Source organism: Dermochelys coriacea, chromosome 7 (assembly GCF_009764565.3).
Source record: "Dermochelys coriacea isolate rDerCor1 chromosome 7, rDerCor1.pri.v4, whole genome shotgun sequence".
NCBI classification, from domain to species: Eukaryota; Metazoa; Chordata; order Testudines; family Dermochelyidae; genus Dermochelys; species Dermochelys coriacea.
The window spans coordinates 41,588,860-41,613,284 of NC_050074.1; the positions used below are offsets into that span (position 1 = coordinate 41,588,860).

The window sequence follows — 24,425 nt, forward strand, 5'->3', positions numbered from 1 at the left end:
CATGTGTTAGATCTGAACAGACGCTACAGAGGAATAAGGTGCATTTAACACATACATTCAAAGCCTCAGGTACAACTCCTCTCTTTACTTTACACTGTAAAGAGAACAGTGTTTTTGTGAGTGGAGAGATCACACATATCTTATGAGAAGGACTGTAAGGCTACTCCAGAGAACTCCATCCACATTTTCTCAAAGGCTGTAGAGTCTTGCTGATGAACTGTTTGTTAAAGCAACAGGGTACTCCTGAAACCCTTAAAATTCCTATTCAGTTCTTCAGGGGTAAATTGAATCCTCCTCCCTTCCTAGGGATGACTTATTGCTTCCTAATTCCCACTGTGAAGACTGTCTGATATAGAGGGAAGGAGAAAGAGAAAATTCTGTCATAGTGTGAATTTTCATTCTAGGACCCTCCATGGAGCTGAGGTACTCAGGGGAAAAAAAATAGTAAGTTCTTGAAACAATTACATCTAATTTCTTTTCTGTTATTTTCTGAAAAGGCCTACACAGTCCATAGATTTATATCAATATTTTCATTAGCATAAGCCTTTATTCACTTGCACTCTGAGCAGCTCAAACTATGCTAGCAGGAGAGGAAATTATCTGGGTTCAAATGGTATTTGATGCCCTTCCTCATTTCACCCAGGTATCCATAATACAGCTGTTAGGGAGATACTCACTGTTAAGATCCTGACTGCAGCTTTCTGTGTGCTCTGTAATGGGTCATTATATTTTTTTTCATATACTCTCCTCTCATGGCTGATTCCCCACTCCAGCACTTCAAGTGCAGAAGCAAAGCCCGCAAGGATTCTAAAAGTTAATACTGGCCACGCCAGGCTTGCATTAAACTCCCAAGGTTACATCTTTTTCTGACCTTGGATGGGTAGATGCTGCCACCACTCAAGTGCAAGAACCCAGGAAGGCACACTTGGGAATTCCTTCCTGTGGGGTACCATCAAGCCCTTTCACACCCCCTTCAGAGAATAGCTGAGAAGGCAACAGCTGATTTCCTTTGTTTTCTAACAGCTAATTAAACAACATATTCACAAACCTCTTAGGATACAAAAATCCAATCCTGTTCTTAAAAAAAGGTAAATTTTATTAAAAACAAAAAGAAAGGAAATACATTTGGAACTTAGGCTTTTTGCTAGATTTAAAAAAAAATTACAAGGATTAAGTAACAAGATAGCTCTCTTGAGGTCTAGCTTAAAGGTTACAAGCTAAACAAAAGCACCCGGGGTTAGCATAGAAGAGTCCACAAGCCATAAAGAAATAAAAGAGATGAACCCAATCATGTCTTCCAAGACATTTCCTGATCTACTTACATATATGGGGTTTCAAATGAGTAGTTTCTAGATATGATCTGGTGATCTGTCATACCTGGGCCAAAGCTTTTTACAGCATAGTTCCAGCCCTGTCTCTGCTCTCTGGGAGAACAATACAGACAGACAAAGGGGAAGTTCTTTTCCCAATTTTAAAAAGTTCTAGCCTTCCCATTGGCCCTTTGGTCAGGTGCCCCTCTTTTCCTTTTATCTATGCAGGGTGACTTTTTAACCCTTTACAGCGGGGGTGGGCAAACTTTTTGGCCTGAGGACCACATCGGGGTTCCGAAACTATATGGAGGGCCGGGTAGGGAAGGCTGTGCCACCCCAAACAGCCTGGCCCCTGCCCCCTATCCGCCCTTTCCCACTCCTTGTCCCCTGACCGCCCCCTCCCGGGACCAGCCCCCTGGGACCCTACCCCCTATCCAACGCCCCCTGCTCCCTGTCCCCTGATTGCCCCAATTCCTATCCTCACCCCCGCCCCGACAGGCCCCGCAGGACTTCCATGCCATCCAACCCCCCCATTCCCCATCCCCTGACTGGTCCCCCCCGAACCTCTGCCCCATCCAACCATCCCCTTCTCCCTGTCCTGGGACTCCCTGCCCCAAATCCAACCCCCCGGCTCCCTGCTCCCTTACCATGCCACTCAGAGCACCAGGACTGGCAGCCATGTTGCCCGGCCAGAGCCAACCATGCTGCCACACTGCCCAGCAGGAGCTCGAAGCCCCACCGCTCAGAGCACTGGTGGCACAGCAAGCTAAGGTTGCGGGGAAGGGGAGACAGCAGGGGCAGGGCCAGGGGCTAGCCTCCCCGGCCAGGAGCTCAAGGGCTGGGCAGGGTATGGCCCGCGGGCCATAGTTTGCCCACCTCTGCTTTAGGTAAAGCAAGTACAGAACTACTACCAAGAAGGATTTATAGCTAACTGGCTGGCTGGGTGCCCATAAAAGGGAGCTACCCCCCACCTTTCATTTATCACATCTTCAAAGGAAACTCAAAGAACAGTACACTTGCCCCTAAAAAAAAATAAAAACCCAGCAGCTGCAAAGTAGCATATATCCTATCTGAGCTGGAAATACCTCTGCTTTTCTTCAAAATTTTTCTTTTGTTTTTGTTATTTGACAATATCTGAGGTCAAGGAAAGTTTTGTCTGAATGAAGACTGAGTTAGGATTTGGCTTCTTTCTGCAGATGTATATATTCAATTATTAATATTGCTTTCTGTTTAAATTCAAATCTCTTAAAGGGCGGTGTTATACACATAGGGACAAAATCCGCCTAGCCATTTTGCATGTGCTCAATGATAACTCGGGAGCAAGTAACTTGCTTGACATGTATAAGGACCAGGTAGAATTGCAGTCCCTGTACCTCATCCTTAGTTCCTCAGGGATTCATGATATCCCATAAGGGGCAGAGAGGAGGTTGAACTATGGCCCTCTCTGCCCCTCTTATCCACACACCATACAGGACCATCAATGCAAGGAGTAGGAAAGACTGCACCCCCTGAAGTAGTGCAACACTGTACCTCCCATTACACTGATCTACATTACAGGCAGGACTTAGCCCATAAACAAGAAACGAGACTGGAAAGTTGCCTTACTGGTAACGAAACATTTTACTTACTTATTTCATCTCTGTGTACATGATCTTACACACAAAGGAATGCAGATAGCTGATTACTATTATTGATATTCTATTTGTGTCCATTCCTTTTCATGCATGTGCTTAATAGAAATGGTCTTTAATTGGCCTTATGCAAGAGTGAGGAGAGGAGAGTAATCATTTAGGAGAGTAAGATCTGGGGGTGCTTTGGAGCAACAGAAATGTAAGATTTTTTTCTATTGCTGAAGCAGAATTGATAGCAGGTCTACTATTTAATAGACACTTCTAAATCTGATCTTAACTAAAATTTTGAACTTTATAAAATAGACTGAATAATACCTTGTGGTTGAAATCTTTGGCAGCTAAGCACAGGACTTTCAATCTTTGGAAATATGGTGCAACTCCAGTATTGCATTACAACTAAAATAAGACCAGTGGCTTTACCTCAACTTTTGGGTAAAAGTCTAGATAAACAGAAATGGACAGAACTGGGGGTGAAGGAAACCATGCATTATTTCAGCATGACTGATGGTTTCTGACAGAAAGATGAGAATTGCTTAAATAGAGTAGATGCTATTTATGTGGTTTTTCTTCTATTTAATTTAAAGAATGTTTTCAAATGAAAGGTTTCATGTAAGTAGTATCTATTATGAATGCATTATATTAGCACCCACTGAAATTATTACAGTCAGACTTTTGTCAGCCTTTCCATTAAAACCTCCTATTTTCAAGCTTGTTTTGAGATGGTTCGTTTAGTCTGAAAGAAGGTCCAAACCAAAAGTGAATTGTTCTAGAAAATGTGAATAAATTTTTTTTCTGCCATTTAAGTCACAAGGTCTCAAAAGTTCTCTGGGTATGCAACACATCCTGTAAGACATAGAAAATTTTCATAACGTGAACTAGTGCTTTTGGATATGCAAACTGTGATAGTGATTTTTGTGATGGTTTTTCTAGGACCAGGATAGAGACCACTAAACAAGCATCAAATTATTATGATTTGGGTCTGATTTTAATAAACATAGGTGAAATACTCCATTATTAGTTCCCTAAGGCAGCAAGTCCCTCCGCTCCATATTACAAAATGATTTTTAGTATGGAGAATTTCTAGACAGGCATGATGCTCTAGATTAAAGAATCAGTAAGTAGACCCTGAAATAACATGCACTATTTTTATACAGTACCAAGATTTTGTCTCTTCCTGTGTCATTATATTCAACTTCTTTTAAATATCACCAGATTATAAATATGGATTGAGATTGGTGATCTTGTCTCATAAGAATGTGTCTTGTATGCTTGTGAGGCTCAGTCTTTCCACTGATAGCATATCTGACATGGAATATCATTTCTAATAATCTTTTGAGATTTAGAGCCATTATGTCAGAGCTATTAATTTATTTTATTAAGAAAACAATCACAGTATACCCAAAACACTTAGTTCAAGGAATATTTTAAGTATTAAGTTTTTTAACATTTGGGAAAATATCTGAAGTGGTCTTGAGTATCACTAATACTATTGCCATTAGGGCACCAGTGAGCAGCCATTAATTGACTTACCAGATATATTAAGAAAGGAGCTATGAACATTATTACATGACCTTAAAAGCTACTGGATATTTTGAGGTTATGAAAACATTAGTCAGGCTAAGGAAAAAAATGTATTACGTAAAGTGCAGTCAGTGTGTGGAAAATTACAGAAAATATTACTCTTATGTGGTTAAAAAAAAAAACCTCTCTGAGACTTATAGACATGCAGAAATGATTGTCATTAACAAGTTTCATGAACTAAACACAGTAAATTATAAAAAAAAGTACTGCAGTAATTAGGATTATAAAACTTTTATTTTTTTATTTAAGTAGGTGTGTCTGTTAGAGGCGGTGTTGGTAGTATTGCCTAATATTAAGGTTTATATGCATATGTATAAATGCCACTATAGTTAAGGTTGGCTGATGACATCTATTTAAAGATCAAGCTTTCTAAGTCCTCAAAAATTGTCATGCTTTAGTTGGATTTCTTTGAAACTGGTGTGCCTCAGGAGGGTGTCATTTGAGCCAGGGTTCCAAAGATGTAGGCTCAGAAAAAAAAAAAAGTTTTTTAAAAAAATTTCTAGGTGGGTTTTTTTTTCCCCCAGAGTTAGAGATAAAACTATTAGTACGATACAGGTCAAAATGGTCTCAGTCTGTCAAGTTTTATGCAAGGTAGTGCATGGCAGCCACTAAATCTTTGAGGGACCCAAATTGAGAATGGTATTACAAAATGTACGTTTTTGATGTGCCGGTACCGAAAAATGTCTAGAAGGTTTCCTTTCCTGCTATTTTGTATGCTTTAAAGCTTAAATCTTGTAAGTGCTCTAAAATCTGAACTGTTAATTGGCTTGCTTTGAAATTCGATGTGCCTCATGAGAGCATTATATGGTGTTAGTGATCCAAATTTGGGATTATTTAACCAATGGGTTCCTGAGTTACAGGATCCCCCCCAAAAAGTTTCCTTTTGGTGTTTTGTACCGTTAAACTGAGAAGTACTAATGATTGGATGAGTAACAGACCTCTTGAAGACTCTGAACTCAACATTCCATTAACATATCTAAGGATGGGTTAATGACAAATCTCCTTCTAAGACAAAAGTTTTGGACTGAATCACTGGATGTTCCTACAATTTGAGAGTCCACATGTGGCAATTTTATTTTGGGGGGAATGTAATCAAAGTATTTCAAGGTAGAAAATAGATATGTGAATTCTTCCTGGGAGGAGAGGTGTGTTAGGGGAGCAGGTGATTCGAGGAATAGGAAAGAGGGGTTTGGGGCTGTTGCAAGCGGAGGGAGTTTTTTGGGTGGGGGGATAAATGGAGATGGATGGTAGGGGAAGCGAGATAGATTGGGGGTTCAGGTGTGGGGGAGGCATGATACCCCTCAGCTCTGCCAGTGCACTCCAACCCCACTGCACCCTCAGCTCTGTCGATGTACCTCAACCTTCCTGCATGGCAACAATCCAGCTCTTGCAGTGCATCCCAACCTGTCTGACCCCCACAGCTCTGCCAGTGCACTCCAAACCGCTGCACCTCAGCTCTGCCAGTGCATTCCAACCTCTCTGCACCCCACAGCTCTTCCGGTGCAACCCAACCACCCTGCATCACGTGTGCCAGTGCACACCAACTACCCTGCACACCACAGCTCTGCCAGTGCACACCAAACTGGCTTCCCCATCCCCCTGCACTTCCCAGCTGTCCTGCAATGAACCCCAATCACCCTGAACCTCAACCTTCTTACACCCCCAGTGCTGCCAGTGCACCCCAACAGGTGCAGAAAAGAGTTACCGGGATCATCAGAGGAGTGGAGAACCTGCCTTGTGAGAGAAGACTTAAGGAGCTGGGCTTGGTTAGCCTAACAAAACAAAGGCTGAGGGGTGATATGATTGTTCTCTATAAATTCATCAGAGGGATAAACACCAGGGAGGGAGAGGAAGTGTTATTTAAGTTAAGAGCCAGTGTTGTCACAAGAACAAATAGATATAAACTGGCCATCAACAAGTTCAGACTTCAAATTAGATGAAGGTTTCTAACCTTCAGATGGGTGAAATTCTGGAACAGCCTTCCAAGGGGAGGGAGTAGTGGGGGCAAAAAATCTAACTTGTTTTAAGTCTGAGCTTCATACATTTATGAAGGGGATGATCAGGTTGCCTACACTGGCATATGGCCTCTTTCTGTCTATTAGCAAATGTCTCCATTGGCCAGAAGTGGGATGGGAAAGGCTCCGAGTTACTACAGAGAATTCTTTCCCTGGGCTCTGGCTGGTGGGTCTTGCCCATTTGCTCAGGATCTAACTGCCATATTTAAGGTTGGAAAGGAATTTTTCCCCAGGTCAGCATGACAGAGACCCTGGGTTTTTTTCACTTTCCTCTGCAGTGAGGAGTATGAGTCACTTGCTGGTGTGAATGAGAATAAATGGTAGATTCGCTGAAGACTTCAGTAACTCAGCCAAAGGTTATGGACCAGTTGCCAGAGTGGGTGGGGAGATTCTGCAGCCTGCAATGAGCAAAAGGTCAGACTAGATGATCATGATGGTCCCTTCTGGCCTTAAAGTGTATGAGTCTAAAACCCCCTATATCCCACAGTGCTGCCAGTGCACTCCAATTCTCCTGCACCCTAACTCCCCAGCTCTACCAGTGCACCCCAACCCCTCTGAACAACCAGTTCTTCCAATGAACCCTAACCGTCCTTTACCCTGCAGATCTGCCAGTGTACCATTGAACCCCATCTTCCCTCTGTTCCCCTGGAGCGGGCTAATAACCATTGGAAATTATTTGGATACACTCCAGGTGCGGTCAGTGTATTAGGTGTACCTACATTAAATGTTTGAGGCAGTTGGGTCTTTTTGGTAGAAGCATGTTTGTGAGGTGAGGACGTCTGTGGATTACTTTGTGGTGTGTGACAGCAATGATTATGATTATAGGTCTATTTTTTGCACCCTCTGATGTGTGTTGGAAAAGGGAAGAGCTGCATGTATATCTTCAGGATATATCATTTCAGTGCAGAATTGTGTGCATTCTATAATTAGCAGGGCACAGAGGTTTTATTAAGAAGGGTATTAACAGTAGCAAGCTAGAATATGAGAGCAGTCTAAGCTTTTATTGTCTTCATGTACTCCAGATAAAGTGAGTGTGGTTAACGTCAGGTTTAACTGTACTATATGGTGGATGCTGTAGTTAGCTGTGCTTGGTAGAGGTGTGTTTGCAACATCTATGGATTACTTTGAGGTGTGTGACAGAGGTGTGACTGTGATATGAGGAGATCTGTTTCCTACCCTCTTGTGTGTGAGAAAAGGGAAGAAGTGCATGTGTACCTTCAGGACGCAACATGCATAATTTCTATGCAGAATTGTGTAGGTTATGTCAATCGAAGGGTAAATAGTGCTTTTATTATAAAGGATATTTTCAGAAGTGAGGTGGAATATGAAAAGATTCTGATGCTTTAGTGATGGTTAAGTGAAAGTGAGAGGGTGTCCTGTGAGTAAGTGTAAGGTTGTTGTAAAAGGCTGTGAAATGGTTTTTAAATTGTATACATGTGGTATTCTTTCTGGGGAGTGGCTAATTGTGTGGGTGTATACTAGGATCTGGAACCTCCTGAATCTAGTAGTGCCGAGAGCTAGTATGTGCATATTAAGATATTGCTTAAAGAAGGTAGAGGGAAGATGGTGTGGGCAACCTTTTTGTCCTTTAATAGTGTGAGATAGTATCCTGTGGGTGAATGTGAATGGGTTGTAAAAGGAAGTAAAGCACTTGTACATTTCAGCAGCTATGGGGTTGGCAGAGTAAAGAGGTGTGTGTGTTAATGGAGCATATTGGGGCATTGCTGAGAGAGAGCAGAGTTAAGTTTGCATAGGCAACTTTAACTGTGAATTTTCTGGTTTGCCGACATTTGAGTTTTGCTCAACTCTACATACCATCTTAACTCTTCATTCACATCATTTTTTACCAGTGAGTGAGTGTGTGTGTGTGAGAGAGTGATTTAAAGTTATAGTTGCATTAATTTCTTTTAAAGCAAAGGAAAAGTGTGGCCTACAGTGAGGAGGGTTTCTAAGTATGGAGGTAAAATGCAAAACATCGTTGTTCTCTTCTTACCTGGTAAGACACTGTAACTGGATTCATGTCCACCCAAACCTATAAGAGAGTCAAATACTTCTGTAATGCCATCATCAATATTAATAAGGGAAACGCTTGGTACTGCAGTAACAGTAGTTGAAGTCTTAATCTGTGGTTGTCTGTTTGGTCTGTGGTTTGCTGAGGAACCCTTTCTTGATCCTCTATAGCGCATTCTCCTTCTTTGCCGCCTAGGAATTTCATTTGTTTGATTTTCAACAAAATCAATACACCAAAAGAGAAGCAGGAAATAATAAAGTAAAGATGCAGTCTGCATTTTTTCCCTTCACAAGCAGTGCCCTAAAAAAGAAAAAGTGATATATATATATATATATATACAGCTTTTTATAGTATATGTCATGTAATGCAAGTTTAAAACACAGTTTTCAGAAAATGCTTAGACTGCTCCAGGGTGGATTTGATTTAAATCATGATTTAAATCATTGGTCAGGAAGACTCGACTTAATCATAGATTTCTACATAAAAGTGAATTCTTGTTGGTTGTTATAACCTTAATACATATTCTTCAAAACTTAGAGATAGATGTAGGTTTCATTTTTAGAAGGTACACACTATGCATTTTAAGTGATTTATTTTAAAAACTTTTCAGACTAGTTTTACAGCTATATCAGAAAACGAATGATTGTTTGGTGATTTCATTTACCAAAGGTAATTGAAGCAGATATTTATGAAGTCATTGGGAGGTGAACTATCTCCAATTTAACAGGTTAATCATTAATATTTGGAGGATTTTCTTGCCATGATGTATTAGGAGGAGAACATCACCAGACAGACATTTAAACTGTTTTATTTAACTAAAACAACAAAGTTATGTATTCTGGATTTTTTTCTTCAACAGCAAACGTATAATATTTTAGCAAAACAAGCATATGAATTTTTGAATGTAGTTAAACATTCAAGTTTTTTAAAATCAGGTTTGTTTTTGATAAAATAAAATAGTTAAATGAAAATAGTGAAATGAAATATTTAAAAAAAATTAAATTGACTATGTCAGCCAGATCAACATAAGAAATTTAAAATATTGTCTTCTGCTGCTAACTCAGTTGTTTTCACCTTCATTTTCCTGTTTGTTCATAATCTGGAAAAGAAAAACCAGCTTTCCTGCTTTTTCAGGTCCAAAACGATTTCTCAATTTGGAATGAATTAGTCCAAAGGAAGAAAATATTCTTTCTACACCATCAGAAGAAGCTACTGCTGTTAAAAGTGAGATTATCACTTCAACAGTTTCTGAATCCAAGTGCTTAAGTGACCTCCACCAGTTGACTGGTGTGACTTTCTTTAAAACATCATCAGCAAACATATATTTCTTGAATGGTTCTTATTCCCAAACTGGTTCTCTTTTATGGCCTGCTGCCATTGTAGGTTTTCTCTTCTAGTGAGAGAATGGTATGGTAGATCTCAAATCAATGAAGGCTACACTCAGTTAATTGTATTATCAGTGAGAATTGTTAGTTTTCTGTTGGATACAAATCGTGCCTCCAGCCCAGGCAGGAGACAAGAGTTCATTGATGGCTGTAATTAAAGGAATACTTTTTCCAACCCTTGACCACCACTGTTGCTTATGGCTGCCTGACCTCTGCAACTCAGGAATGAGAGGTTCTTCACACATTGGCAAATCCACTTCTTTCTGTTGTGTCCCAAATCATCTTTAGTGAAGAACACAAGGACTATAATCCAAAAGGATTGTTCCATATTGAGTTGTCCCCTACACTATTAAAAACACATCTCAAAATAGCTAAAGATCATGGAGTTACTGAAGAAGTGGTTTTTTACCCACGAAAGCTTATGCCCAAATAAATCTGTTAGTCTTTAAGGTGCCACCAGACTCCTTGTTGTATTTTTGGAGTTAGTACTCTGAAACAGTCATCAAATTATGTTTACTGTCACCAACAAGCAGGGTTAAAAAAAACCCCACTAGACATGATTCCAGCATTTTCTGGAATACAGCAAGCATGTCACACAGCTGTTTTTCAAGTGTGGAATGCATTCCAAAAAGAGGTACTTATGACAAGTATTTCACCAGCTTTTGTCCTCTGACTTGTTGTGACAATCTTGTAGATGCTAACATTCTTATCCTACAAAGATGAGAAAATGAGGCCTTCTCTGATGAGGACTTGTGATTTGGAATACACCTTGCCATCTTTAAAAAAAAACAAAAAAAAACAAAAAAAAAAAACAACAACAACAAAACAATGGGGAGTCCTTGTGGCACCTTACAGACTAACAAATTTATTTGGGCATAAGTTTTCGTGGGCTAGAACCCGCCATCTTTATAGACTAGACTAAATCTGTGGCATCCTTCCAAGAGAGGCTTAAAGCAAATACTTTCCTTTTTTTTCTAAGTTCTTCAAGCACGGTTTGTATTTATCTTTGTGCTTTGTAAAGCACTGAGCTCATTAGAGCTTGGCAAATAATAGATTATGATAGTGCGGTAGGGCTTTATTTGTGTTTTGGGGAGATGATGTTAGAGATTTTGTTCTGGCACTAGCTTTCCTTGGCCATACTGACCTTTTTTTCTTGTAAATGAAATTTTTAGTTAAATTCTGTTAAGTGTCCAGAATCTTTTGAATATTAGTCATGGCCTTAAAAGAAAGTGTTGTATTACCCTAGGACAGTGGTCCCCAAACTTTTCAAGGCCATGCCCCTCCTTACTCTGGTCTGCACACACCCCCCAACTGGAAGACAGGACCAGGAGTGGGGCCACTGCTTGGGGAGGCAGGTGTGGACAGGCGCAAGGGGGCTGAGGCTGGGAATGCAGCTGGGGCTGGGAACAGAGCCATGGCCAGGGGCCGAGGCAGGAATTAGGTCTGGGATCAGAGCTGGGAGTGGAAACCATGGCCAGGCCATGGTCGGGGGCCAAGGCTGGGGGTAGGTCTGGGGCCAGGAGCCAGGGCCAGAGTGGGGCTGGGTGGCACTCCCTCCCTTGACCCTGTGGGGACTGGCCTGGGCCCCACCATGCCCCCCCCAATGTTCCTCTGTGCTCTCCCTAGTGGGGTTACGCCCCATAGTTTGGGGACCTCTGCCCTAGGAGCTAGAATAATTTTTTCACCTGAACTAGACTTCATTTAAAACAGGATTCAAAATGGCAATATTTTGGGATCCCAACAACTGTGGCAAAAATGAAGTTCCTTTTAATATTTGCAGTTTCACAAATTACAGTAGCAGCATCCATTTAAAATGCTGAAATAGAAGACATCTAGTACATTTAATATTAGGAAAGGTAAAGTTAAGTAGTTGATGTCTTTTTAGGTATCCATTTAATCAAAAAATATTTCTAGGAAATTGCTGTGATTTTTTTGTGTTTGGACAGTATTAGTGATGAGATTGCTTGCATGACATCTTGGGTTAATGTCAGAGCATGAGAAATTTAGATCTTTTCTCTGGTACAAAAACTGGAAGCCATAATCCCATATTTACAGTACAAATGCACGGGCATTAAGTTTTCATACTCTAGTTCTTATAACATGAAGCACCCACAAAAACCTATATTTTCTGTGATTTTAATAGTCCTTTGTCTTAAACTAGATTTTGGTTTGTGATGTTGACTGTATACATAATGTGTGTAATTGTAAATAATACTGAGTTAGAGGATGTCACTAAGTCTGATTGACCATCCTTGACAGATGAATAACAAGTTAGCAGTTGCTGTAATTTAGTAAAATGAAGTCAGCACATCCCCTTTCAAATAATGCCTTTATATTGGTGCATAGATAGTTGTAAGATGTTGCCTCAGTCTCTTGATCTTTAAACAGTTTTTTAATCACCATGATTTTTTTTCTGCTAATGTGTCAGGTCATTTTCATACTGCAGGTTTGCCACGTTTTCCTTTTCTTGATACAAAGCATAGAGTGATGTCATAAATATAAAGGGAAGGGTAACCACCTTTCCGTATACAGTGCTATAAAATCCCTCCTGCCCAGAGGCAAAATCTTCTCACCTGTAAAGGGTTAAGAGGCTAAGGTAACCTCGCTGGCACCTGACCTAAAATGACCAATGTGAGGACAAGATACTTCCAAATCTGGAGGGCGGGGGTGGGAGAGTCTTTTCTCTGTTTGTGTAATACCTTTGCCAGGAACAGATCAAGGATGCAAGCCCTTCAACTCCTGTAAAGTTAGTAAGTAATCTAGCTAAAAAATGTGTTAGGTTTTTTTTTGTTTTGGCTTGTAAATTCGCTGTGCTGAAGGAAATGTGTATTCCTGTTTTTGTGTCTTTTTGTAACTTAAGGTTTTGCCTAGAGGGATTCTCTGTTTGAATTTGACTGCCTGTAAGATTATCTTCCATTCTAATCTTACAGAGTTGTTCTCTTATTTTTTTTTGTTCTTCTAATAAAGCTCTGATTTTTAAGAATCTGATTGGATTTTTGGGGTGTTAAAAATCCAAGGGGTTTGTGCTCATCTTGTTTATCCTCAAGCCTCTCCAGGAAAGGGGGAGTAAGGGCTTGGGGGAATATTTTGGGGAAATAGGGATTCCAAATGGTCCTTTCCCTGTTGTTTGTCTAAATCACTTGGTGGTGGCAGCATACTGTTCAAAAACAATGCAAAGTTTGTGCCTTTGAAAAGTTTTTAACCTAAGCTAGTAAAAATAAGCTTAGCGGGTCTTTCATGCAGGTCCCCACATCTGTACTCTAGAGTTCAGAGTGGGGAGGGAACCTTGACGGGTGGCTTCCATGTTTTTCATGCTACTCATAGCAGAATTTTCATATTTTGGTTTTTTACAGGAAGTTAGTAGTAAATAAGTTTTAGAACAGTAAATTTGTACTTACCTCTTTATAATAATAACCTTTAATTAACTACTTTTATCTGAGGCTGTATGAGTACTTTAACAAACATTAATTAAGTAGGTATGCATTATTCCTGTTTTACAGATGGGTAAACTGAGGTACAGTGAGGTTACATATTTCACCCAAGCTCATATACAGAACTAGTGGCAGAGTTGTGAACAGAATCCAGGATCTATTATACCCAAGTGCCTTTTTTGATTACTAGATTTACACCCTTCATTATGCTGTATGTGCTGTCACACTCAATGTTAGTCCCTTTTTCTTATGAGAAACAAATGTTAATGAACACGCCAACACACAGAAACTCATGAAATATCCTAATTGGTGCCTTTTTCAAAGCTTGCTTATTTCCTGATACCTAACATTGCAGATGTGACCAAGGGCAAGCGGCCTAATCATCTTTGTGATTTGTAATTGACTTGCATTCTTTTGACTGTCCATAAATCTGCTCAGTAGATTACAAAACTATAGATGGCCAACCCTCAAAAGGGTTGAATGAAAGAACTGATTGTAAGGAGAAGTCTTGAGCATGTTTTTTTATGACATCAAGCACTCAGTGACATCTTTACAGTTAAAGAACTATGTGCAGTTCTGGTCTCCCATGTTTAAAAAGGATGAATTCAAACTGGAGCAGGTACAGAGAAGGGCTACTAGGATGATCCGAGGAATGGAAAACTTGTCTTATGAAAGGAGACTTAAGGAGCTTGGCTTGTTTAGCCTAACTAAAAGAAGGTTGAGGGGAGATATGATTGCTCTCTATAAATATATCAGAGGGATAAATACAGGAGAGGGAAAGGAATTATTTCAGCTCGGCACCAATGTGGACACAAGAACAAATGGGTATAAACTGGCCACCAGGAAGTTTAGACTTGAAATCAGACGAAGGTTTCTAACCATCAGAGGAGTGAAGTTTTGGAATAGCCTTCCAAGGGAAGCAGTGGGGGCAAAAGATCTATCTGGCTTTAAGATTCTACCTGATAAGTTTATGGAGGAGATGGTATGATGGGATAATGGGATTTTGGTAATTAATTGATCTTTAATATTCAGGGTAAATAGGCCTAATCCCCTGAGATGGGATATTAGATGGATGGGATCTGATTGATGGATGGGAAAGAATTTTGGTGAATCTTGCCCATATGCTCAGGGTTTAGCTGATCGCCATATTTGGGATCGGGAAGGAATTTTCCTCCAGGGCAGATTGGAGAGGCCCTGGAGGTTTTTCGCCTTCCTCTGTAGCATGGGGCACAGGTCACTTGATGGAGGATTCTCTGCTCCTTGAAGTCTTTAAACCACAATTTGAGGACTTCAATAGCTCAGACATAGGTGAGGTTTTTTGTAGGAGTGGGTGGGTGAGATTCTGTGGCCTGCGTTGTGCAGGAGGTCGGACTAGATGATCAGAATGGTCCCTTCTGACCTTAGTATCTATGAATCTATAAATCTTTAGGTTATATTTAATAATATTGTGACTGTAATTACATTGTAGTTACAAAAAGAAAAGGAGTACTTGTGGCACCTTAGAGACTAACAAATTTATTAGAGCATAAGCTTTCGTGAGCTACAGCTCACTTCATCGGATGCATCGGAAATGCATCCGATGAAGTGAGCTGTAGCTCACGAAAGCTTATGCTCTAATAAATTTGTTAGTCTCTAAGGTGACACAAGTACTCCTTTTCTTTTTGCGAATACAGACTAACACGGCTGCTACTCTGAAATTGTAGTTACACAAGAATTGCATTGCAAATAAACAGTGATTGTTCTGATAGCTAATTACCACTCATTCATTTTATCAGAGGTTTACCTAAATTACAGAAATACTTATTATACATTTCCCATACTTCATGCATGTATTTTTACAATTCAGCTCTATCAGCTGCATTATATTATCTTTGGAATTATCCTTCCAGTTGTGTGAATGTAGTAGTAGTTACAGGTATCAAAGAGTAAAACTGCACTGTAACTACAGTTTCTGTAAGGTAAAGTGAAACTAGTTTATATAATCAGTTTCTACTGATACATGTGAACTCAAGTGCTATATTTTAGCATCAAGGACATTAATTTCTCAGTGCTGACTAAAAATTTAATGCTACAGTTTTTTTCCAACTAGTGTCCTTGACCTGTAAGATAAGAAAAGGCCATAGAATCAACAGGTACTACCCTTTGAGCCCACTATTGATACTCTTAAATTATCAAACATAAAATAATATTTAACATAGTGTAGTCAAATTTTAATAAAATGAAAATTGAAACAAAATTAGATTTGAACAATTAAAATAACTAAATCATTGCATATCACCAACACTGTGACTTGGGCATCTAGTATTTATTTGTGTTGAAATTAATATATTCTTGTAATTGTTGCTTAATACACTAAACAACAGTTTTCCCTGATAAGTGATAAAATATACACTATGAGTTAATAGGACATATTTTCTACAGAAATGTTTGTCATGCTTGTATAAGTTTCTTCATCCTCTCTACTGTTCATCTACAATGTGTAATTAATTTGTTTGTCACTTATTTTGTTTTTCTTTCTTACTGTGTTCAGTCTTTCTGTTGTTTTGCTTTGTGATAGGAAATAGTTAATTTCTAAACACATGATCCTTTATAAACGTTCCCCAGAGAGTATTATATACTTTCTTTATCTGACTCTATTCAGAGTAAGTTCAGAAATCTCTTTGAGTTAATCGCTTTCTCTCACAATGCAGGAGGATTAAAATTATTTCTGAACATTAATATACTGTTAGTGAAATTAATTTGCATAGAAATTAATTATGATTAGCTATCCCAAGCATTCGTATGGAACAAAGAAGCCCAGCTCAACCAATACTGCATACTTTCTTAATTTAGAAAAGCTTTTATACATAGTATTTGCTATAAAGAACTAATCTTGTTAACTTTTAAACATATTTGCAAAGTATTAAACATCACATTATTAACATGTAGTTTAAGCCATTCCACACCATGCTATAAGCAATAATTGAAAATGGAAAATGTATTTTACCTGGTAATCTAACCTAACAGTAGATTCTGCTTGGTGTCATTTAGTCTCCGGTTGCAAATGAAACAAAATCAGACTGATATCTTTAAAACAAAGAGAGCAACAGTAGGGATTGTTGAAACATGTTAGATGACTCCTTAGTGAAGTCTGAAATAGCTTCTTTCCCTGGGGACAAGCGCTGCTCTCTTCTGTGTGCAGAGAATTATCTAATAAGTTATTCAGAAAACTAAAAACCTCACTTTGGGAAAATGAAAAGCAGCAGAATGCATTTGGTCCTTAGGCTGACAAGGCACAGCTGGAAGCTCTCTGAAAATTTGCTTATGTAAGTAACAAGAAAGTGCATTATTTTCAAGGGAACTGGAAAACATTTGCAGTTTATTTAGTTCTTATTCTACTATAAATGTTTTGAAATCATTTTCCAGGTGACATGATTTTACTGTAGATTTATTATGCTTAGATAGACTGTATACCTATCTAAGCATAACCTTTCTTTCTGAACATAGATCTAGTTTTTCCAGAATTCACATTATTATTCCCATTTCTCTGGGTAGACTACTAAAAATCTATGTGAAAGAAGCTTTTTCATTCAAGATTTAGCATAAAACTTGCCATGTTTTTTTTCTTTTGTCCTTTTACAGCAACTGATTTCACTATAACTGCAACATGCACATGGAAAATAAACAACTGAAGTATTTTCCTTTTCTTTATTATTGTAAGGGTAATTACATCCTGAAACATGACACTGAAGCACAGCTACCCAGAAGCTGTATTGATGTTAATAATCCAAACATGAAAGGGATGGGGGGAACATGGTACATTACCACATGTTCTTTGTGTGCCAGAGAGGCTAATTCCTTCTCACTCAGCTTGAGTTTTTGTAGAGTGTCACAGCTTGGTGAGACTTTGGGCATGCTTAGTTTCAGAAATGGCAAATGTATCTACCAGATGGAATTTACTGAAAGACTTCCCAGGCCTTTTAATCTTTTGAACATTTTTTGTTTGTTTGAAGTCACACTATAAGAAATTTCTAAGAAGACAGTTACGGAATGTATAACAATTTAGTTTGCCATAATTGCTAGTCAGCATGTGTGTAATGAATAGATACTAAGAAAACATATTGCCTCTCCATACAGTTATTTAGGTTATATTGTGCTTTACTTTACAATTGTGGAGGGAAAACAATGATTAAACTCTATCAGTGTGTTTGGAGTTGTTCAAAAGGTACAGGAAGAAATTATCCTTGTCCAAAGAATCTTGCATATTATATAAGACAGAACAGTTCAGCACATAATGCACCAGAAAAAGGTCCAAAACCAAATTCAAAACTCGGGTTTTTTAATTCATTTGTCTCCATGGTGAAAGGCATCAAAGCAGAAATATGTTTTTCACAAGAGATCTGAATGAAGAGGGGTAGGGCGTGTAGAGAAGAGGTACAAGTGAGAGTAGGAGGATACAATGGGGCAGATAGATTAGATAGAAATATATGAAAGAACATAATTGTGCATAGCCTTGAAGTCAAGGATGAGAGGTTTGAATTTAATGCAGAAAGAGAAAGCTGTTGAAACAATAGTAAGATAGCAGTGGCAGAGTCCAAGTGACAGATAATTTGTCAGTAGCTGGAGATGTGGAGATAAGTGAGATGTGGGCAGTGCAGAGAGGAAGGAGCTGCAATAGTCAAGACAGGAGAGATCAGCAAAAGTGGACAGAGACTTATGCAGTACACATGGAGGAGAGAGAATGAATTTTAGAGATGATGTGAAGGTGGAGGTAATAGGGTATTGTGAGAGCTTAGATACTGGAAGAAAAGGAGAGAATGGACAAAAATAGGATAGCAAGATTTCAAGCCAGGTTATTCAAAAGAACAGTGGAGTTTGGTCACAGCTCATTTATTTTTCTGATCATACATGATTAGCTGAACCCTACTTCTGTACTGTATTTGTGTTGTATCATTTACACAGAATGACTGCACCACAACTAAAGGTGGGGCAGAATTTGTCTGGGCTTACCCAAAAAAGGGCAGCTCTGCTTTGTGGTTGGGTGGTGGGCGGGGGTGGGGGAGAGAAAGAAGGTCAGAAACTCAGTGAGTTCACCTAAGGGGAACAGGAGTCAGCCTATGGGGTATTATGCTAGTCGCCCCTTTTAAAGGGGGGCTGGGAAGGAATTTTTCCATCACCACCAGAATTGGCTTCGGTGGAGTGTGTTTTTTTTTGCCTTCCTCACAGCAGGTGTGAGGATGGACCTTTTCTGGTGAATAGAAAAGGTGGTAGGTCATATGTCGCAACTTATTTTGTAATATTGGGCGGATGTTCACTGCAGGTACTCCATAGGGAGGGCAGCCAGTGATCAGATACATGGCCTGGTAAAGGACTTAAAAGGAGGTACTGGATAAAGGAACAGAACGGAGGAGGGGGTTCGGGGACTCCTATGATTGGTATGGCAGGGAGCCTAACAGTCCTCCCTCCTCCCCCCAATTCTCATAGCCCTCCTTAACCCTCTTACGAGGCTGGTGGATGGTAAGGTCCAAACTATAGGTTGGCTGGGGTACCTGGATGGAAACAAAGGGGGGCTGGTGAAAGCCCCGGAAAACTGATTTGAATAATCATGGATTAAACAGAGGGGGGGCTGGTGTAAGTCGCGGAGAACTGATTTGAATAAGCATGGATTTGCCTGCACTGTACACTTTATCTGCCTGGTAGTCCCAGACATCTATATAATAAAGTTGTGGCCTGATTAAGACCCATAACAAGTCTCCTGTCCTCTTTGTGGTATACCCAGACAATAACACACAGGCATCCTACTTCTTTAATCAATGGTTTATTTTTTTCCTTTTTTTGTAATCAGTGAGCAGACTAAGTAGCACCAACATCCTCTACAGCTGCTTTTGTTTTTTCTAAATGTATCTTATTGTTACAGTTTGATACTAATATATGTTTGAAAAGTGTCATTTGAGTTTTACTCCCATTCCATGGCTTACTTCATGCTATCAGTTTTGTGTTTTCTTTACTCATTGACTCTTCACAAGGGTTTTTGGCATACAATAGTGATCTCACCCCCTGCTTTTCAAGTTGTCCAAATAAAAAGTAAGTCCAAAGTCCCTTCCTGATTGATCAGTGTGTAAAGAGTGAACTGGACAGTATGACTTCACACCATTTGTCAGGCGGCATCTGTTCTTGACTCCATTTAACACTTTTAGCACTCCAGCCTAACAGGCTGCAACTAGTGTGAGCACAATAGCTGATATTCTGGCTAGTATTCAGAGGATAAATCCAATTTTGGCTCACTTCCCCAGACTGGATACGAGTAAACTTTATCTTTAGATTTAGGTTTACATACTGACTTTTAAAGCGGAACAAAATTAGACACCAGTTCTTCTGGTAAAGGTAGAGGAGGCCTGGGATTACTTTAAATCAAAGCTGCAGAAGCTATCGGAAGCCTGTATCCCAAGAAAGGGGAAAAAATTCATAGGAAGGAGTTGTAGACCAAGCTGGATGAGCAAGCATCTTAGAGAGGTGATTAAGAAGAAGCAGAAAGCATACAGGGAGTGGAAGATGGGAGGGATCAGCAAGGAAAGCTACCTAATTGAGGTCAGAACATGTAGGGATAAAGTGAGACAGGCTAAAAGTTGAGTAGAGTTGGACCTTGCAAAGGGAATTAAAACCAATAGTAAAAGGTTCTATAGCCATATAAATAAGAAAACTAAGAAAGAAGAAGTGGGGCCGCTAAACACTGAGGATGGAGTGGAGGTTAAAGATAATCTAGGCATGGCCCAATATCTAAACAAATACTTTGCCTCAGTCTTTAATAAGGCTAAAGAGGATCTTGGGGATAATGGTAGCATGACAAATGAGAATGAGGATATGGAGGTAGATATTACCATATCTGAGGTAGAAGCGAAACTCAAACATCTTAATGGGACTAAATTGGGGGCCCCAGATAATCTTCATCCAAGAATATTAAAGGAATTGGCACCTGAAATTGCAAGCCCATTAGCAAGAATTTTTAATGAATCTGTAAACTCAGGAGTAGTACCGAATGATTGGAGAATTGCTAATATAGTTCCTATTTTTAAGAAAGGAAAAAAAAAGTGATCCGGGTAACTACAGGCCAGTTAGTTTGACATCTGTAGTATGCAAGGTCCTGGAAAAAATTTTGAAGGAGAAATTAGTTAAGGATATTGAAGTCAATTGTAAATGGGACAAAATACAACATGGTTTTACAAAAGGTAGATGGTGCCAAACCAACCTAATCTCCTTTTTTGAAAAAGTAACAGATTTTTTAGATAAAGGAAATGCAGTGGATCTAATTTACCTAGATTTCAATAAGGCATTTGATACCGTGCCACATGGGGAATTATTAGTTAAATTGGAGAAGATGGGGATCAATATGAACATCAAAAGGTGGATAAGGAATTGGTTAAAGGAGAGACTGCAACGGGTCCTACTGAAAGGCGAACTGTCAGGTTGGAGGGAGGTTACCAGTGGAGTTCCTCAGGGATCGGTTTTGGGACCATTCTTATTTAATCTTTTTATTACTGACCTTGGCACAAAAAGTGGGAGTGTGCTAATAAAGTTTGCAGATGATACAAAGCTGGGATGTATTACCAATTCGGAGAAGGATCAGGATATTATACAGGAGGATCTGGATGACCTTGTAAACTGGAGTAATAGTAATAGGATGAAATTTAATAGTGAGAAGTGTAAGGAGTAAGTGTATGCATTTAGGGATTAATAAAAAGAATTTTAGTTCTAAGTTGGGGACGCATCAATTAGAAGTAATGGAAGAGGAGAAGGACCTTGGAGTATTGGTTAATCATAGGATGACTATGAGCTGCCAATGTGATATGGCTGTGAAAAAAGCTAATGTGGTTTTGGGATGCATCAGGAGAGGCATTTCCATAGGGATAAGGTTTTAGTACCATTATACCAGGTGAGACCTCACCTAGAATACTGTGTGCAGTTCTGGTCTCCCATGTTTTAAAAAGGATGAATTCAAACTGGAGCAGGTACAGAGAAGGGCTACTAGGATGATCTGAGGAATGGAAAACTTGTCTTATGAAAGGAGACTTAAGGAGCTTGGCTTGTTTAGCCTAACTAAAAGAAGGTTGAGGGGAGATATGATTGCTCTCTATAAATATATCAGAGGGATAAATACAGGAGAGGAGAGGAATTATTTCAGCTCAGCACCAATGTGGACACAAGAACAAATGGGTATAAACTGGCCACCAGGAAGTTTAGACTTGAAATTAGACGAAGGTTTCTAACGATCAGAGAAGTGAAGTTTTGGAATAGCCTTCCAAGGAAAGCAGTGGGAGCAAAAGATCTATCTGGTTTTAAGATTCTACTCGATAAATTTATGGAGGAGATGGTATGATGGGATAATGGGATTTTGGTAAGTAATTGATCTTTAAATATTCAGGGTAAATAAGACTAATCCCCTGAGATGGGATATTAGATGGATGGGATCTGAGTTACTATAGAAAATTCTTTCCTAGGTATCTGGCTGGTGAATCTTGCCCATATGCTCAGGGTTTAGCTGATCGCCATATTTGGGGTCGGGAAGGAATTTTCCTCCAGGGCAGATCGGAGAGGCCCTGGAGGTTTTTTGCCTTCCTCTGTAGCATGGGGCATGGTTGACTTGAGGGAGGCTTCTCTGCTCCTTGAAGTCTTTAAACCATGATTTAAGGACTTCAATAGCTCAGACATAGGTGAGGTTTTTTGTAGGAGTGGGTGGGTGAGATTCTGTGGCCTGCGCTGTGCAGGAGGTCGGACTAGATGATCAGAATGGTCCCTTCTGACCTTAGTGTCTATCTATGAATCTTCAAGTGTCCTCTGCATATTCCCTCTTCTGGTATGTGCCTACCAGTCCTGCTTAGATGATGGAACCTTCTGATAGCTGTTCCTGTTAGAATGCTCAACGAACCAACCCAACGCCTCAGTGCTCAAAGGTGTGGCTGTAGAAGGGAGCGTAGCACCCATAACTGCCTTAGTTGCTTCCAACCAGAGCAGTGAAAGAACATGAACCTCTTTGATCTGTAGCTAGAAAAGACCCTTTTTACCTTTTAGTGTAGTTATTGTTAAGATGTTTTATAGTTAGATTTTAGGATAGTTTTTAGATTAGGATTTTAGATTTAAGTAGGAATGCTTACCAATACCAACGTGGTAGATCTCAGTTCAAAGAAGCATGGCTTTAAGAGGTGTCTGATGTTCCCAGATGACCTCCCAGCATCCAATGCACATGTTTGGTGCCTGAAATTCCTAGGTGAGAATCACTTCCTGGTGATGTGCCTACCTGTAGCTTATTTACTTCTCGAGCTTTGGCCTCAGCACCAAGCTCCAATTCCAAGTTGACTGAGCTTCTCATAGTGAAGTCATCTGATTCTGTCTTAAAAATTTTTACTGTCTCCATTGGAACCAGTACCATAGAGACCCTAAGAATCCAGACAGCTTACAGGAACTAACTACATCCGTTCCATAGAAAAGAAAGGCTAAATTAAAACATATCTCGGGTAATTTTTCAGACCATTCACAGCATGCAGTTCCAAGACCTAAGGACTTAAGTCCTCTTTTTTTTTTCCAAGGGTATGGACCTCAAAAAGAGACCTTTGCAACCAAATGTGTCAGCTCAACCCCTTACTATCATGGTTACAGTGCATGTTCATCCAACCTGCATGACATACCAGATCCAGTTACATCACATTGTTCTGATAAGAGACCAAGACATGAGTGGGAGAGATCTCCAAAGTCCATATTTCCACTTCCTAGACTCCAACTGGCTTGCCGAGAAAGACCTTATCACCAGTCTCCATGTTTCTGTTCCATACCTCAGTTATCTTCCCTATTATTTCAGTATCTGATCTAGGGCTGGATCCAACACTGACACCTAAGATTCAACCATTTCCTCCAAAAAAGCGTCTCCCTCCTCAAATGAACACTCCTTGAATCCTATACATCAAGTGATATGATGCCAGTTTGGGGTAAATGGCAAGATTAATTTAAGGACTTAAATCCTTAGGTGCCACCATGAATGCCCTGCCCATATTGGCCATCTCCTACTTAACCACTAGCACTTGAAAAAACCTCATTCTCTGGTTCTGGAACAACTTCCATCTGAACCTATGGATATGAGGCATTCAGATCTGAGATGCCCAGACCTGACATCCAGGGAATATTCCACTGCCTTAGTGCAAGACATGCTCTGATAACAAGGAACCAGCTCCTCTGAATGATTTCCAGCAAATCATGGAACTAGAAAGTGGTTCATTTCTAGATGACAGCGTGGGTGTAGCTGCAGCCTTGAGAATGCGATTCAATTTCACGAGCTAGCGGATGTCTCTGATCACCTTAAGTTCTGTGCCATCCACAGTAGCTCTCCATAGGCATGTCTGGCTATGATCATCCTGTCTATCTATGGAAACCAAATCTAAAATAGAGGATCTACCCTCTGAAGAGAATGGACTATTTAGTTAAAAAAAAAAAAACTGATGGAGACACACTCCACTGCAAGATCTCTGGGGTTATTTCCTCCTTATGGAAGGAAAGCACTTACATATATATTCAGGTATCAGAGTCAGTACATTCCCCCTTGTTCCTCTTTGACAGCCATTCCTCCATGCAAATCCCCTTCACTCCCTTTTCAGGGACCCTTCCCACAAGAAGGTACTGAGGACAGAAATACAAACTCTATTGCAAGCAGGAGCTAGAGAAGAACAAAGAGTTCTTTCCCTGATACTTTCTAATCAGCACCTCCACCTCACCCCCCACCCCATCCCAATCAAATTCTCAGACCAATTCTAGATCTCAGAGCTTTAAACAGATGCATCAGGAAGTTTCATTTCAGAATGCTAACTCTGGCTCTGATTGGCTCTAGTCCTGTCTACTCTGGATTGGTTCACTGCTCTCTATCTCAAAGATGTGTACTTCAGTATTTCTATAAAGACCCTCTTATTGTAAATATCTGTTTTACCCTTGCTCTAGACCATTTCAATATACGAGTTTTACCTTTTGCCCTCTCCACTGTGTCCAGAGTTTTTACCACGTCTGGCTTGGTAGCAGCATATTTGGGGAGGCGAGGGATTTTAA

General features: G+C 39.8%; 2 protein-coding genes across 5 annotated transcripts in view; one reads left to right on the forward strand and one right to left on the reverse strand.

Annotated features, from left to right (window-relative positions):
* ECM2 (extracellular matrix protein 2) overlaps window positions 1-16,633 on the reverse strand; it is a 39,108-nt gene extending 22,475 nt beyond the window's left edge. The window contains exons 1-2 of one of the 3 annotated variants that reach the window (XM_038410689.2): window positions 16,351-16,633; window positions 8,531-8,848 (exon numbers count right to left, since the gene is read on the reverse strand). In XM_038410689.2, coding sequence (XP_038266617.1) covers window positions 8,531-8,825 — 295 coding nt within the window. In that variant the 5' untranslated portion in view covers window positions 8,826-8,848; window positions 16,351-16,633. The remainder of the gene's footprint in view (window positions 1-8,530; window positions 8,849-16,350) is intronic. The other 2 variants (XM_043518840.1, XM_043518841.1) reach the window with 2 other exon arrangements.
* The window catches only part of LOC119859060 (centromere protein P), a 327,648-nt gene that overhangs the window by 220,381 nt on the left and 82,842 nt on the right, over window positions 1-24,425 (forward strand). The gene's annotated exons all lie outside the window — the stretch shown is intronic.